The sequence below is a fragment of the Drosophila bipectinata genome, chromosome 3L (assembly GCF_030179905.1).
Source record: "Drosophila bipectinata strain 14024-0381.07 chromosome 3L, DbipHiC1v2, whole genome shotgun sequence".
Classification (NCBI taxonomy): Eukaryota; Metazoa; Arthropoda; class Insecta; order Diptera; family Drosophilidae; genus Drosophila; species Drosophila bipectinata.
In genome coordinates, this window is record NC_091738.1 from 11,181,873 (window position 1) to 11,198,532 (window position 16,660).

At 38.3% G+C, this 16,660-nt stretch overlaps 2 protein-coding genes across 2 annotated transcripts; one reads left to right on the forward strand and one right to left on the reverse strand.

Annotated features, from left to right (window-relative positions):
• Nucleotides 1-1,772: 1,772 nt before the first annotated feature.
• Afg3l2 (AFG3 like matrix AAA peptidase subunit 2) lies at nt 1,773-4,945 on the reverse strand. The gene is made up of 4 exons (XM_017254496.3): nt 4,626-4,945; nt 4,054-4,562; nt 3,604-3,996; nt 1,773-3,547 (listed from the first exon to the last, which is right to left on the reverse strand). Exons 1-4 carry the CDS (start codon nt 4,695-4,697, stop codon nt 2,050-2,052), a joined length of 2,472 nt encoding a protein of 823 aa, XP_017109985.2. The 5' UTR covers nt 4,698-4,945; the 3' UTR covers nt 1,773-2,049.
• Nucleotides 4,946-5,531: 586 nt separating this feature from the next.
• Unr (cold shock domain-containing Unr) lies at nt 5,532-15,966 on the forward strand. The gene is made up of 10 exons (XM_017254480.3): nt 5,532-5,552; nt 6,173-9,866; nt 9,930-10,468; nt 10,532-10,926; nt 11,318-12,041; nt 12,100-12,253; nt 12,314-12,483; nt 12,544-13,491; nt 13,547-13,724; nt 13,788-15,966. The coding sequence occupies exons 2-10, from the start codon at nt 9,830-9,832 to the stop codon at nt 13,802-13,804; spliced, it is 3,162 nt and encodes a 1,053-aa protein (XP_017109969.2). The 5' UTR covers nt 5,532-5,552; nt 6,173-9,829; the 3' UTR covers nt 13,805-15,966.
• Nucleotides 15,967-16,660: the final 694 nt, after the last annotated feature.

Below are 16,660 nucleotides of genomic sequence, written 5' to 3' on the forward strand. Positions count from 1 at the left end.
GGACCACATCAGAAAATTTAAAAAAAATCTAAAAAATATATTGTTTTTAAATTTTGATGCAGATATGTGGACATGACGGACATGTTTGAGTGACAGGTGATTCTGATCAAGAAAACAACTTTTTTGTTAGTATTTAGTAATACCACTAACCATACAGCATATAGACAACCCATTTCATACAACGAAAATGGACGCGAAAATTTCTTGCTACAGGCCCCAGCAGGCCCCAGAGCGGATTTCTTACGCTCTCTTACGCTCATCGTTCGTTCATCTTACGCTCATTCTCGCATTAAATGTTTTCTGTTTCTCAGTCTCTAAACGGAGCGCGATGAAGAAGGTTGGCCTGCGCTTCGGTTGATCTTTGTATGTATGCGTGTCACACATTCACATACATGGGTGTATGTGTGCGTGCGATTTCGTTTCGAAGCCAGCGCACAAAATTTTGATTTTTCTTACTTTTAAGGCTTGCTACCCTAACAAAATTCGGGTATTCGTTATTTGATGAAATGACGAAAGAAATTATATTATTTTGTATATTATATTTTTTTATTATTTCAGCATACATTTTTAATTTATTTAGGAATAAGATTAAGTGTTAGTAGTAAAATGTTTTCTGTATATATATTTTTACGAATCATTAAAAATCAATATACTGAGAAAGTGTCAGAGTATATTTCGGTCGGAGTCACTTAAAGCGCCGTTTGCTTTTAAGTTTTTGTTGTTCTGCAAGAGGCTTGTGCATGCCTACTCTAACGATGGAATGATTTTTAGGGGAGGGTGAAGACGGGTGAAGAATTAAATTACTTTTTAAAGTTATTATATATAAGGAAATATATATAAGGAAATTATTAAATTAACGACAATAATTTAATTAAATCTCACAATAACCCAAAATATAATAACAAGTGCCTGAAAAATTGTAAACAAAAAAGGTAAACAAGTCCATCAGCTGTTTTCGTGTCTTCACCCTCCCCTAAAAATCATTCCATCGTTAGAGTAGGCATGCACAAGCCTCTTGCAGAACAACAAAAACTTAAAAGCAATCGGCGCTTTAAGTGACTCCGACCGAAATATACTCTGACACTTTCTCAGTATATTGATTTTTAATGATTCGTAAAAATATATATACAGAAAACATTTTACTACTAACACTTAATCTTATTCCTAAATAAATTAAAAATGTATGCTGAAATAATAAAAAAAAATAAAATAAAAAATAATATAATTTCTTTCGTCATTTCATCAAATAACGAATACCCGAATTTTGTTAGGGTAGCAAGCCTTAAAAGTAAGAAAAATCAAAATTTTGTGCGCTGGCTTCGAAACGAAATCGCACGCACACATACACCCATGTATGTGAATGTGTGACACGCATACATACAAAGATCAACCGAAGCGCAGGCCAACCTTCTTCATCGCGCTCCGTTTAGAGACTGAGAAACAGAAAACATTTATTGCGAGAATGAGCGTAAGATGAACGAACGATGAGCGTAAGAGAGCGTAAGAAATCCGCTCTGGGGCCTGCTGGGGCCTGTCGCAAGAAATTTTCGCGTCCATTTTCGTTGTATGAAATGGGTTGTCTATATGCTGTATGGTTAGTGGTAATACCAAGTTAAATTTTAATTTATTTCTTGAAAGCTCTATTGATAGGAAATATAATAAAAATAATTATCTATCAGAAATCTGTTTCCGGCAGTGCTCATAGCGAAATAAAATGATGGAAGGAAGCCCCAATCAGAATCCAAGCCCCACCATTTAATAAATACATTAAGGACATTTTTTCACACCAGCAAATATTTAATTTCGTTTTCCCACACTGACAGTTTTTAACCATTTATAGTTTCGTTTCAGAAAGACGGTCTACGGGAAATTTAGAACGGGTTTGCGCTTGGTCTTAAAATTATGCAAAAACAATGAACAGTTCTGTGACTTCAAACTCTGGATGGGGAGTTATCTTGCGCCACAGATTAAGGCGCTCTCCAGGGGCTACAACAAAAACAAAATTATGTTTAGCGTGAAACACTACTACTCCGACTCAACGACGGACATCTAACCGCTCCCCGCAGTCACGGGCTTGGTGGGCGGTGACGAGGGCGTGCTGTCTGTGTCTAATGGCTGCGGGCGCTCCTTTTCCTTGTTCCAACTCTTCAAACCTTCGGGCAGACTTGTGTCCTCCTCAAAGGATCCAGTTCCTTCGACAAACTCCTCGTAGGTGGACTTCTCCTTGAATGGGCGGGGTCCGAGCAGCTCGATCATGTCGTCTCGGCTGAGAACCTCGTTTTGAAGCAATCTCTCAGCTACGCGACGCACATCCTCCTTGTGTTTGCTCAGCAGATCGGTTGTGGCTTCGTGGGCGCACTTGATAATGCTCCTGACTTCGCCATCAATCAGTTGGGCAGTATCTTCCGAGTAGGGTTTGCTGAACACCGGATCACCAGCTTGGCCCACATCGAAGCTCACCTGACCCACTTTGTCGTTCATGCCGAAGCGAACCACTTGCGAGTAGGCGATATCCGTGATCTTCTTGAGATCATCCTGGGCACCGGTGGTGATCCTATTAAAGAATAACTCTTCCGCAACACGACCACCCAGAGTCATGCACATGCGATCGAATAGCTGCTCCTTGGAGAGCAGATAATGATCCTTGGGCAGGTACTGGGCATAGCCCAAGCCTTTGCCGCGGGGGATGATCGAGACTTTGAGCAAAGGATCGGCGTGCTCCAGGAACCAGCCTGCCACCGCATGCCCAGCCTCGTGATGCGCCACCGTGCGCTTCTCCTCGGGCGCCAACACGTTTGTTTTCTTCTCCATGCCAGCGATGACACGTTCAATGGCTTGCTCGAAATGCTTCAGGATAATCGAATCCTTCGAGTCGCGGGCGGCAATCAGAGCAGCTTCGTTACAAACGTTCGCAATATCGGCACCAGTAAAGCCAGGCGTGAGGGCCGCCATCTTTCGGCTCAGGTCATTCTTGTCCAGCTCGGTTTTGAGGTTACCCAAGTGCACCTTGAAGATGCTAGCCCTGCCTTTAATGTCCGGAGCGGGGACATAGATTTGTCTATCGAATCGACCTGGTCGCATGAGAGCTTTGTCAAGAATATCAACTCGATTCGTGGCGGCCAGCACCACCACATTCGTTGTGGTGTTGAAACCGTCCATTTCGACTAGCAGCTGATTAAGGGTATTCTCCTGCTCCGAATGACCACCGAATGTCTTGCCGCCTCGCTTGCGGCCAACAGCGTCGATTTCGTCGATGAACAAAATGCAGGGAGCATGCTTACGAGCCATGGCAAACATGTCCCGCACTCGGGATGGACCAACGCCCACAAACATCTCCAGGAACTCTGATCCCGACACTGTGATAAAAGGCACATTCGCTTCGCCGGCAGTGGCCTTTGCTAGCAACGTTTTACCCGTGCCGGGTGGACCAGTAAGCATGGCCCCCTTTGGTATCTTCGCACCCAGGTCAATGTATTGCTGGGGGTTCTTCAAAAAGTTAACAAACTCCATGATCTCAATCTTGGCCTCCTCGCAGCCGGCAACGTCTCTGCAAAAATAATATTTATAAAAATCGGATGATGGATTTGAGCCACTTGAGCTTACTTGAAGCCTACACCAATCTCATTGGGATTGATCAGCTTGGCAGTAGACTGCATAACGCCACCGAAGAGACCACCACCTTTCCGCCCTCGTCCACCACCCATCATGTCGGCGGACTTGCGCATCATGTAGACCAAAAATCCGATGATGAGCAGCGTCGGCAGCAGGCCAGTCAAACTGGCCGCCTCAACCTCATTGCGGTAGATGACAGGCACAAAGTTGATCGACTCGGTGCCCTGTTCTGTCTGTGCCGTTTCCAGGTTCCTCTCAAAGCTATCGACACTGCCTATGTTGAACCAGAGAACGCCTCCACTGCTGTTATTTTGTTGTAATCGTACGCGGACCCATTTCTTGTTGACCACTTCCAGCTTCTCCACCATTCCCTTTGAAAGGTAGCTACAATGGTTATAATAGATTAGCCAAATAGTAACATAATGCTATGTAGTGTTGAACCTGTTGACAAATTCCTTCCAAGAGATTTCCTTGTAGCCCATCTCGAAAAAGGCAAACGATCCAACAAGTACCACTGCGCCAATGGCACCCAGCAGAATCCAACGCTCCCGGTCCCCGCCACCGCCTCCTTCGCTTAGTGGCCTTCCGCCAGGTGCGTTACTCCTTCCAGAGGGACCTCTGGTAGTGTTGCTGAACATTCCGAAATTCCAATCAGATTTTGGTTCTTGGGCGGATCTTGCTTGTTTCGCTGGCGCCGGCGACGATGTACTGGGCTTTTCAGAAGCGGACTTGTTGGATCCGGATGATGGTTTTCCTTCGGCGGCAGTTCCCTTGGGCTGGGAAGATTTGCCGCCGGCTTCAAAATATTTCTCGAACCCCTTGGGCGGCTTTTTGCAGAGCAGCTGGATCTGTTTGGCTATGTAGCGGATAAGCGGATTCAGTTCCACTGGGAACATGTAGACTCCAGCTCCAGTCGCTCCTATGGGTAACCCTCCTGTTGCCCTCTGAACCTAACAATGGAGTTGGAAAAGTTATTTGTAGTCAACCTTTTATCCTTTTGTGGCATCGCTTACTTTTCCGGGCGTGTAGTTTCGCCTCATCAGGCTGCCCATCGTTTTGGCCGTGCTTAACAGCCGGAATGCCATTTCCCCGGGTTTTCTGATAGGTTACCCAACGATTGAACGAACGAAGTTTGTGGAACAGCGGCTGATCTCGAAGATTACACTGCCCAATTTTGTCCGCTCTCCCGAATACTGTTTTATCGAACTGGAACCGAAAGTAGCCGCCTCATATAGCAGTGTGTCGTTTTGAATTTCGTTCAGGTGAATGTGAAAAACGTTAAAAAGTATTACTACGGTGCGGTGCGCGATTGTGAAATTTTGAGGGATGCAAAGCTATTTCTATCGAACCAGGGATGGGAGCATAAATGTAGAGCTTACCCGGAACTAGTTCCAAATTTGAATTATTCATAAATGCGAATTTTGGTATATATTTGTATTAAAAAAAGAAAGCGATTAAATTTACTATAATTACCACTAAAATAATCATTTTATAAATGGTTATAAATAAGATTCAAGAACTTTAAATTCATTAACTGACGTCACAGTTTACCCTTGCCAAAAGTTCATTTTTCAACACTACCGGCAAATATGGCGGTTCCTATGGTTAACATATATAGCAAATATCGGATAAAGTTGGCCGATCCTGATGAAAACTTCTAGAACATACTAATTCTAGATATAATAAGTTTAAAAGAAAGCTTTTATATGGAATATTAAGAAAAATATGGCGATTTCAATTGTTTAGTTATGGGGAAGGTTAAGGGTTTTCCACTAAATTTAAAAGTTTAAAAGAGTATTATTTAGGATCTTTAGAGGATAAATATTTTAAAATTAAGTTTATATTTTTAATAATCGTATTTTAAAATTTATGGGGAAAGCTGCATTATTTTGTAGGTTTTTGGAAATGTCTGGCAACACTGGCTGTTGTGCTGTCGTGTGGTGCGTAGACTGGACGTGAAAATTTTTTTCGCTTCCAATTTCATATTTATTTAAGTCGAATTCGTGATAAAAATATGCACAAAATGTGCCGCAAATAGTGCTGGGCCACTAGGAATTGAAAAGCAACCGAAAATCGTCTGTTTGACATCTTAAAAAGTGTTTTTTCCAAACGCCTGCCGATTCGACGTCTGTGTATGTGTGTGTGTGCGTTAGAGGGGTACCAAAATTTGCAGTCCGAAAAAAAAAGTTGAGGAAAAAGCGTTTTGGTTACAAATTCGGCACTTGGATGAATGTGTGCGTGTGTATGGCTAAATTTACGCATAAAACCACATCGGAAATGAGTAAAAATAGTTTACAATTGCAACTGCCTGCGTGTGTTTTAGAATGTGTGTGTGTGTGTGTGTATGTGCGTAGGTTTGAGGTTTGAGCGTGTGTGTGTGCAATTTTTTTTCCGGCAGCTCTCCGTTTGCAACACTGAAAAATCGATAAAACTGCAGTAGACGGACTTTCGGTGTAGATTTCACTCCCGAAAACCGACAAAAAAAACAAAAACAACAACTAACAATAGGATAAAAAAAGAAATGATAAAATTTTGCTAACCATTTCTCTTTTTTTTACAGCTTTTGTAACTAAAACTCCGTTTTGACATCACTTTCATCATAATCTGAATTAAATAATAATAATATAAAACAACAAAAACAAAAATAAAAATATAAAAAAATAAAAACACCATCGAAAACGAATCAAAAAATAAGAAAATAATACACAAATAAATAAAATCGCAAGTTACAGCAAAAAAGAGGGAAAGGAAATAAATACAAAATTCAACAATTACTTAGCTCAAAAAAAGGCAACGAGGGCAAAAACGAAAGATTCTGCCATCAACTTTTTAGTTTTTTGTTTTTGGTTTTGCTTTGCAAAGAAAAAACATATTTCAAATAAAAACAAAACGCCGATCCAAAAATTTAACGGGCCTACGGTCCCGTGGGTGTGAGCGAGAGAGAGAGAGGGAGACAAAGCGACTGCGCAAATAAATAAATAAAAAAATAAAACAAAACAAACAACAAGCCAAGCTTGAAACGAAGACTTTCAAATAAAACAACAAAAACCAACAACAACAAAACAAACCAAACAAATTGAAACGCTGTGAAATTAACTCGTCAATACTCAAAAGCACCAACAAAAAATACGAAAAAAAACAACAACAGAAGAAAGAAGAAAGCATACTAGGAGAAAGGAGATAAAGAGAGGAGCCAGTAAAACGGAGTTGCAACATAAATCCATGGAAAGGAAAGGAAAAGCGGCAAGAAGAAGCACTGAAAGGCAAACGGAAAACTAAGAGGAAACCAGCGCTGCGGCGTCTCGAATAAAAAAATATTTAAAAAAAATAATAATTAAAAGCCAATAAAACCATAAAGAAACTGTAAAAAAAAAAGCTAAAAAACAAAAATCAATCCCAAAATTCCTCATTATTTTTCCTGAAAAAGCTTTAATTTAATTACGTTACGAATTTTTTCTTTGAATAAGTCAAAAGTGAATTCAATTTGCTAAAAAATTATTTAAAATTAAGACAACAACAACAAGCTACACCAGCAGCAGCAGCAACAACAACAACAACCAACCAACCAACAACAAACAACTGAATTAATGTTTTAAAGTACAAAATAACCGGGAGTAAATCAACAACAACAACAAGAAAAAAAAAAAATTTAATTTAAAACGCAACATCACTCTAAATTATTTAAAAAAATTAAAAACTTTTAGACTTAAAGTAAAAAAAAATAAACAATTTAAGAGCCCAAAGGGGGCGAGATACAGAGGAGGAGGATCTGAGGAAGAAGAAGGAGAAGGATAAACCGATAAAGCAACAATTGTGCCGCAAAAAGTGTGAATAAATAAAAAAACAAAAAGAAAAATAAATATATATACTAAAAATAACGGTAACAATAAAGAAAAACATTTAAAACCAAAAATCTACAAGAATTCTATAAGTTTTAAGCCACGTTTTACACATAAAACAACAACAACAACAACACAAAAGCAAAAAAAGGAAAACAAACACCAGCAACTTAACTTAGCCAATAATATATTTAAAAAAAAAAACTAACTTTTGTATGATAATTAAGTGAAAAATAAAAGCCCAGCAATAAAAAAAAAAGAAACAAAAAAAAATATATAAAAATAAATTCATACTGCGGCCTTGTGCCAAAGAAATAGTTTTATTTTACACGAAAAAAAAACATTGTTTTTTTTAATACTTTTCAATATTCAAAGTTTTTTTTATAAGTGTACCTAGTGAGAAATGTTAAAAGTCTAAAAACAGCAAAAGCAACTGCAACAAAAGAAAGTGAAAAAAAAAACAAAAACAAAACAAATTCAAAGAAAGATTTACCAACTCTGTGATAATTACTGTAAATTTATAAATTTAAATAAAAAAAAAAACCAAGTAAAGAAAAAGAAAAACAACAACAAAAACAAATCTCTAATGGAATGAATGAATGGAAAAGGAATAAAAACAAAAACAACTAATTTTTAAATAGAAAGTCGAGCGAGAGAGAGCGAGAAAGAAGAGAGTATAAGAACAGAAAAAAAAAAAAACAACTTTACACTTAAGAGCAAATGCAAATGAAAAGATAAAAAAAAAAACATTGAAACAAATTCGTGATATCTTAAAGGACTTCGATACATATATACTATAGTATATTATATATTATATTATATAAACTATTAAACTAAGCTTAAAATCTAGTAAGCAAAAACCTTAAAAAAAAATAAAAATAAAAAATATATAAGTGAAAAATAAAACCAACCAACAAGAAAGCAAAGTAAAAAAAATAAAAACCCTAGGTTATAAAAAAAGACTTCAAAACGCATTCAACAAAAAATATATATATATATTTAACATTATAATAGAAAAGAAAATCGTAGGCTTACAGTTCAACATAGTAAATGGTCGAGGAGGATAACTCAAGATATCGAGTTTTTCCTTCAAATATATCGTATCTATTATAAAGCCCCGTAAAACACTCATTATTTGCGCTAGTGGATAGTAAATGAATCAGCAATAATACCAGCAACAAATTACAAACTCAACAATATATACAAATCGTGCAACAGAAAAGTAATAGAAAAAGTACAGCGAAAGCCAGGACGGAGAAAGGAGAAAGAGGAGTCCAGAAGACCGGAAGGAGAACGCCCCACGCCCGCCCCCTCCCAACAAACAATTAATAAATCATCGTTGTACTAAGGATATTTGAAAGTAATTTAAAAATCACTACTACTTCCTATAAACCACAACGATTGCCTACAAAAATACATATATATATATTATATATGTATACTATATAGAAGAAAAACCAATATATAATCACTTCCCAAAAAAAAAAACAAACACAAAATATTCAAATATCAAACAAAAGCTAATCTAACCCAAAAGTAAAAAGTATTCCCAGTGTATTTTTCTAGTAAAACTAAAGGTAAAAAATCAAGCAAAAAAATCTATATATATATATAAACCAAAATTCAAACAAATGCAATAAATTCAATAACTCAAATAAACAAAATATAATATTTAAAAAAAACCAATGGCAGCAGCTGGTATGCATTTTCATCGTAAAACCACAATATTTTGAAAAACAGACCCAAGAAGTAACTTCAAAACTACCAAAAAACTACAAAAAACAACCAACAACGTTACAATATTCGTCGGCATTTTTTACAAACACACAACAACAACAACAAGGAACACAAAAAACGTTAAAAAAAACAATTTTTTTGTGGGGCATGCCCCAAGAAACAAAAAAAAACAAAATAAAAATAAAGAAAGAAAGAGACAATTTTTTATTAACTTCGAAGACAAGGAATTTCAGTGCCTCTTGTGCCAGTGTTTAGCCAAAATATATACACAAAAAACAAAAAATAAATAAAAGAAAAAATAAATCAACAAATACGTATTTATTGCTTAGTTTTTTTTTTCTCTTTGATATAAAAAAAATACACAAAAAACCGAAAAAAAATAAATACCATTAAGGAGTATATAAAACCAAAATAGTGAGAATCAACCAAGTGTTTTCCCGTTATATTTCGCGCTCTCTCCAAGTTCAAAGTTCGAAACTTTTTTAAACTTCAAGTTCAAGATCGACTCTCCGTTCGTTCCAACCACCGTTCTCGTCATTCGCATCCTTTAAAGGGATATAATCGCAACCAGTCTCCAACTTGCTAGTCCTTATCAGCATTTTCTTTGTTATCAGCAATAGACTCCAATAGATCCATTCACAATGAATACCCAATCGAAGGTATACCGCACCGGCGAAGGTAAGTCTACTATAAGAACCCATTACTTCAATAGCTTAATAATATTTTGTATTATTTTTTTAGAAATCTATGATAACATGCCAATAGATGGCTATTTCAACATCAATGCCATTCGCAATCTGGGAATCCCTACAACTTTCCCTACGATTGGAACCTTTACGCTTGATTCTACCACTTTGGGGATGCAACAACAATCGCAGGGACCGCCGCAGCAGCAGCAACAACAACAGCAGCCACCCAACATGCATCACCATCAACAGCAGCAGCAGCATCAGCAACACCAACAACATCAGCAGCAGCAGCAACATCAACAACAACAACATCAGCAGCAGCACCAACATATGCAACAGCAACAACAACAGCAGCAACAACAACAACAGCAGCAACAACATCCCAGCATTGGAATGTTTGATGCCAACGAGGTGAACGATGTCATCCAGAATCCACCACAGATTGGTGTCTTTCAATCGAATAGCGTGTTGACCAATGGAGCCGGTAGCTCCTCCTCGATGTTTGGCTCCCAGTCGAGCAATTCTTCGGCTGCCCCCAACACTGATCCCAGCCAGGCCACTCGTGAAACTGGTATCATCGAGAAATTGCTGGTAAGATCACAACACATTTTACAAGCCAACTTTCACTTTAATGTTTCTGTGTCCATCTTGCAGCACTCTTATGGGTTTATTCAATGCTGCGAGCGTCAGGCGCGTCTCTTCTTCCATTTCTCGCAGTTCAGCGGCAATATTGATCATTTGAAGATTGGAGATCCCGTCGAGTTCGAGATGACCTATGATCGCCGCACTGGCAAGCCGATAGCTAGTCAAGTGTCCAAGATAGCACCGGAGGTGGTGCTCTCCGAGGAGCGGGTAACCGGCACTGTCACCACTGAGTTGCGCACCGATAGTGCCAACAATGTGCTCAGCTCCAGCGAGACCACCGGCCGGATCAGCTATGAGAACCGGGGCGAATGCTTCTTCTTACCATATACCAAAGACGATGTCGAGGGCAATGTGAACTTGCGTGCTGGCGACAAGGTCAGCTTTCAAATTGCAACGAACCAAAGGTAATTAAAAAATTAAAATATAATTATTTAATAAATTAAATTATTTTTAAAAAACTTTAAGAAGAAAAAAAAGTATTAAGCTTCTATTGATTGAGACGTTCTTTATCGATAGACATCGATCTTTCTTTCGTATCGATACATATCGCTAAAACTTTTTTTCAAAGCCTACTTGTCGATATTACTATTTTGATCGTATCGATAAATATCGCTAAAACTTTCTTTCAAAGCCTACTTATCGATATTACTATTTTGACAACATCGTCCTTCCAGACTGGAAGTTCCAGTGTTGGTTTAAGCTTTAAACTTCCTACATCCTAAACACTTCCCTCTACTTGCTACCAATCTACTACCAATTACTTAAAATTTACAAACCCCTTTTGTCTAATCACAGAGGCAACCTGGGTGCCTGCCATATTCGCCTGGAGAATCCGGCCCAGCCGGTTAAATACCGCGGAGTAGTCTGCTCAATGAAGGAGTCTTTCGGTTTTATCGAACGCGCCGATGTTGTCAAGGAGATATTCTTTCATTTCTCCGAGGCCGAGGGCAATGTAGAGCTACGTCCCGGTGATGATGTTGAGTTCACCATTCAGACGCGTAGCGTAAGTGGCAGTGGGGATCCGGCAAACGCTCACCTCCATTCAAAGATGCAGTCTCCGTCTGTGCCCCCGCAGGGCCGTGAATATGCCTGCAACATTACGCGCTTGCCTCCGGGCTCCGTGATCTTCGAGGACGTCGATAGCACTGTGTATAAGGGCCAGGTGCTCAAGTCCCTCGATCGCAATAATCCCGTTCGTCAGAATAACGATCCATTGCCGGGACGTATACGCTACAGAGCTTTGGACTACTCCGAGGTGGAGGTACCCTTTGGCGATAAGGATCAGAAGGGTGACTTCACCCTGCGCCATGGAGACTGGGTGCAGTTCTTCCTGGCCACCGATCGGCGGGATCAATTGCAACGGGCCACATCGATTGCCTTGCTGGATGAGACTTTCAAGGTGTCTGGAGAAAAGCGAGAGCAGGGCACCATTGCCTCGCTCAAGGAAGGTTTTGGATTTTTGCGCTGCGTGGAGCGACAAGCGCGTCTATTTTTCCACTTTACTGAAGTTCTAGATACGGTAAGTTAGCATTTAATTCACGATCTTCATAGTTTTAAATGAAAAAACACAATTTTAGTGCCGCGAAATTGACGTAAACGATGAGGTGGAATTCACTGTCATCCAGGAGCCAGGCCTGGCCTATAATAACTCGCGTTTGCAGGCCATACGCATTAAACACTTGCCGCCCAACTCAGTGCAATTTGAAACTTTAATGGCCAGCAACATTGAAGGTAAACATGACATATATCTCTTAAGAATATATGATGTTAAATATTTAAATTATTAAACAGGTTGCGTGACACGCGAGGCTCCCAAGAGCCCAATTAAATCTCAAGATCGCGTAGAAGGCGGTGTGATTACCTATGAACATGGCGATGTTAAAAAGACTATAATGTATTTTCTTAAAGACTGCGAAAAACCACCAAGGATTGGGGAGCGAGTGCGCTTCGATATTTACATGGTAAGTCCTTGTGAAGTATATATTATATTTCATATTTAAATAAATAAATTTATATTGCAGGTCAAACGTAACAAGGAGTATATAGCCGTCAATGTGCAGCAAGTTTCCTTGCAGCAACAGCAACAACAACAGCAGCAACAGCAACTGCTGAATCAACCGAATTCCGGTGGCAATCATAACCAAAATGATCAACTTTCTGCTCTGTCGAACGGCATCAGCGGCAGTGGCTCGAATCCCTCTATGCAGAATGGCTATGTGATGCACGGCAGTCCCGGTGGAAGCACCAGCAGTGTGGGCAGCAACAATCCAGCCCACATGGATGACTTTAAGCTGGAGAACAACAATCATGCCAGTTCCGAGGCTGGGCAGGTGTATCGCGGCTTTATTGCCGTGATGAAGGAGAATTTTGGATTCATTGAGACCTTGTCCCACGACGAGGAGGTCTTCTTCCACTTCAGCAACTATCATGGCAATCCAAACTGGTTGGAGCTGGGCCAGGAGGTGGAGTACACTCTGGCTCCCAATGGGAATACATCCGTTTCTGGCAACTGCCTGCCAGCCGAGAATGTTCGAATGCTGCCCAAGAACTCAATTCCACAGCCGGCAGTGCTGGATCCCGTTCACAATGGCGTGGTGGCCCGTCCACTTCGATGCATTAATCCCGATCAGCAGGAGTATGCTGGTCTCATCGAGATCCTTGACGAGCAGCGCACTACTGTCATATCACAGCACGAGTTCGGCATAACCAGTTTGGTGAACAAGCGGGATCTTCTTCAGAAGGGTGATCTTGTCAGCTTCCGCATCGATGAGAGCGGTCGGGCCGCTGTGGTTAACGCTGTGCGTCAGAAAAAGCGCGCCACTGTGGACTCCATCAAGGGCCAGTTTGGATTCCTCAACTTTGAGGTGGAGGACGGGAAGAAGCTCTTCTTCCACATGTCCGAGGTGCAGGGAAGCACTGTGGCTTTGCACCCCGGGGATACCGTGGAGTTCTCTGTGGTTACAAATCAGGTGAGTCTAAGACTTATCTTATAAATTACACAAAAACTAACTCCTTTCCCATTAGCGTAATGGAAAGTCTTCGGCTTGCAATGTTCTGAAAATAAACGATCGTCCGGATCGTCTGATCTCGCGCCTCAAGCTCAATGGCGATGACACTGTGCCGCGCCTAATACTCATCCGCGCACCCAAGGGACCGCAGGGCAAGGGCTTTTCCGTTCTGGCGCGCCATCCACGCATTCCAGGTAGGCCCCAGCACTTTATATTAAATAGTTTCTTTTTGCTTAAATATTTTTTTATTTTTGCAGGCACTTTGGTGGAGTAGATTGCTGCTGTAATATCGAATTAGCCACACAGAGAGGGATATTGAATGCACATCAAAGACAACTACCTACAGATAAAGCTATACGTTTAAAATCCTTGTACGCAAGCCATTGATTAGCGAGCAGGAAGAGACCCAATCAATCAACTAACTAACAGCAATGTGAATTTGTCGCCCTATACCATATACAAACACAAACAAACACATTTATAAAGAATATAATCCTTAGATGAAACAAAAACTAAATAATACAAAACTCTATTGGAAACGATCGTAATTGATAATAATCGATAGCAACAGCATATGGCATACATTTACGATTAATACGATTAATTACAAAACTACTTAATAGCAACTCAACAAGAGAACTCTTCGTGTCTGAAATCGAAACTTATTTGTAATACTACCAACTAACCCTCCACCATTGTAACGCTATGCTCTTGACTCGATTCGAGTTGAAGCGAAATGAAATTGAAATTCAAGTGTCTGAGAGATGAAACCAAAACGTTTGTATACGTATACTATTTTCTACTAGTTTGCTTTAATTTTAAACAAAATATTTAAAAAAAAGAAAAGAAAAAAATACAAAAAAAGAAAAAACACTCAAAAATAAGTGAGAAGGAAACAGGAAACATAATCTATGAAGTAATTATTCTAGAAAGGCAACGAAATCTTTGCATAATTGCTTTAGAAATTGTATGAAGGCAACCCTCTATATATATACAAAAAACACTCTTATCTATGGCTTGGATAGTTCCTGCTCCTATTGAACTGTATCTTGCTCCACTCGTATTCTAATGTACTTCTCGAAAACTGTTCTTTCACTGCTTTCTAATTAACTGTTAACGATTTATATTTATTGAATAATTATTGTACTGCTGAACGGCGACTGCAACCAATTAGGTAGAACACCATCAGCACCAGGAAACATCAGCCAGCCAGCCAATCAAGAAATAAAAAGAAAGATGAAAGTATTTATATAGCAAAACAGAAAGTCTAATTTGTATACATGCATATATCTACCATTTAAATATATATTTTATCTATTCATTAACGTAAACATACATAACACTACATACAAGATATTATTTTGTTTGATTTTGATCCTTTGCTTGTAAACCATTTTTCTGTTGCATTCAGTCGGTTGCATTAACTTATTATTACATAACATATTTAAAAACACAAAACAAAAACCATGGTAAATCATAAATATTTAATTTAAAATCAACAACAAAATGAAGATTGAGAAGAGATTGAAATTGCGAGTTTTGTGTGACGATGAAGAGCAAATTAAATTTGCTGCGCCAAATCTGTTGAAACCATTTAATGAAAATTATAAAAATAATTTTTAAAAAAATCTATATATACGAAAGAAAAAAAAGATTAAAAAACTCAAAAAAAAAAAAAACCAAACCTTATGAGCGTGTCGTGTGTCGGTAACAAAGAGCAAATATTGTGAAAATTATGAATTTCAATTACTAAGAAACAAAACAAAAAAAAAAAACTAATGTAACAAACAAAACAAAAACAAAAAAAAAGATTTAACAAGCTAACAACAAATTTGGGATCAGTACGTCCTATTATAGCCATGTTATACACAACAACAACTACAACAACAGCAAATACAACAAGAAAAACCTACACTAAGCAACATTGACACTCACAGACAACAAAAACAAAAAAAAAACCAGAACAAAGAGCAAAAAAAAAAAAATAGTAACTTTAATATTGTATAACGATTATACATCTACATACATATATATAGGGATATAGGAGTATATCCAGATAGGGCGGGTGGGGATAACTGAAGTTCACAGAGTCGAGGAGGAGGAGGAGGAGAGTAGAAAAGAAATGCCAAACGCCACTGCAGCCCCAAGAAGATATTCAGCTGCCGGGCGTTTAGTCATTCATGCAATGCAAGAAATGATCAGCACAGTAACTAAAATCCTTATTAAGAAAAATCAACAAAATACAAAAAACACAAAAAAAAAAACATTTCAAACAATGCAAAACAAAAAAAAAATCGTAAAACTCCAAAAAATGTAACAAAAAACAACAACATACATATGTGCTTGAATACGAAAAAAAAATCGCAAACTATATAAGTCAAATAATACAACAACAACAAAATAAAATATTTCAATAAAGGTAAAAACAAAGAATAAGGTTTTTTTATTTTTAAAGGGACTTTTGGGGATTTAAGATTAGTGTAACTGAACCCATCCCTAAGATAATCCTGAAAAATGGAATATAAATCCTTGTTTTTGGTTTTAATTTTGTTTTTATTTATAAGAATAATTTATATCTGCTTAGATTCGTTTGGTTACATGACATGACTATGGTATGGTATCATCATTTTTTTGTGTTTGCTTCTCGTGTACGCCTCTCTTAAAACTTTGACAGTTTATTGACTTTTTCAACTCGATATTTGTTTGGTTTTCACTTACTCTGCTTAAAATTCAAAACTCTTCCTTTTTTCCGTTTATATAATATATATACTCATCGGTTGTGTTGAGGTTATGACAATTTACTTATGATTTAACATTTGCATTGATTTCTCATTTAGTGAATATATTGCATTGATTTCGATCCGATTCGATTCGATTCGAGTCTGGTTGTTGTACGCTTACATCGCCTATGAATACATATTTATATATCGCTTAGGATTAGTAGATATACGAGTAGATGTTGTTGTTTTTGTGTGTGTTTTTGGGGACTAGAACTTTTGACGAATTAAAAAACCGATCGATCGTATTATCTTAAAAAGCCTGTAAAATGGGAATCGTAATATAAAGTCAATTATGAATATTATTAATATTTTTGGTTTTTCTTCATTTACTTTTCTGTCTGGGAGATTAA

What these genes read in the sequence shown, in the direction of transcription:
- Afg3l2 (XM_017254496.3), bottom strand. Translation starts at nt 4,697, where the DNA reads ATGGCATTCCGGCTGTTAAGCACGGCCAAAACGATGGGCAGCCTGATG. An exon ending in GAAACTACACGCCCGGAAAA is followed by an intron (nt 4,563 to 4,625) that starts GTAAGCGATGCC and finishes CTCCATTGTTAG; the next exon opens with GTTCAGAGGGCAACAGGAGG. An exon ending in TGGAAGGAATTTGTCAACAG is followed by an intron (nt 3,997 to 4,053) that starts GTTCAACACTAC and finishes TAACCATTGTAG; the next exon opens with CTACCTTTCAAAGGGAATGG.
- Unr (XM_017254480.3), top strand. Translation starts at nt 9,830, where the DNA reads ATGAATACCCAATCGAAGGTATACCGCACCGGCGAAG. An exon ending in CAAATTGCAACGAACCAAAG is followed by an intron (nt 10,927 to 11,317) that starts GTAATTAAAAAA and finishes GTCTAATCACAG; the next exon opens with AGGCAACCTGGGTGCCTGCC. An exon ending in TCTCTGTGGTTACAAATCAG is followed by an intron (nt 13,492 to 13,546) that starts GTGAGTCTAAGA and finishes CTTTCCCATTAG; the next exon opens with CGTAATGGAAAGTCTTCGGC.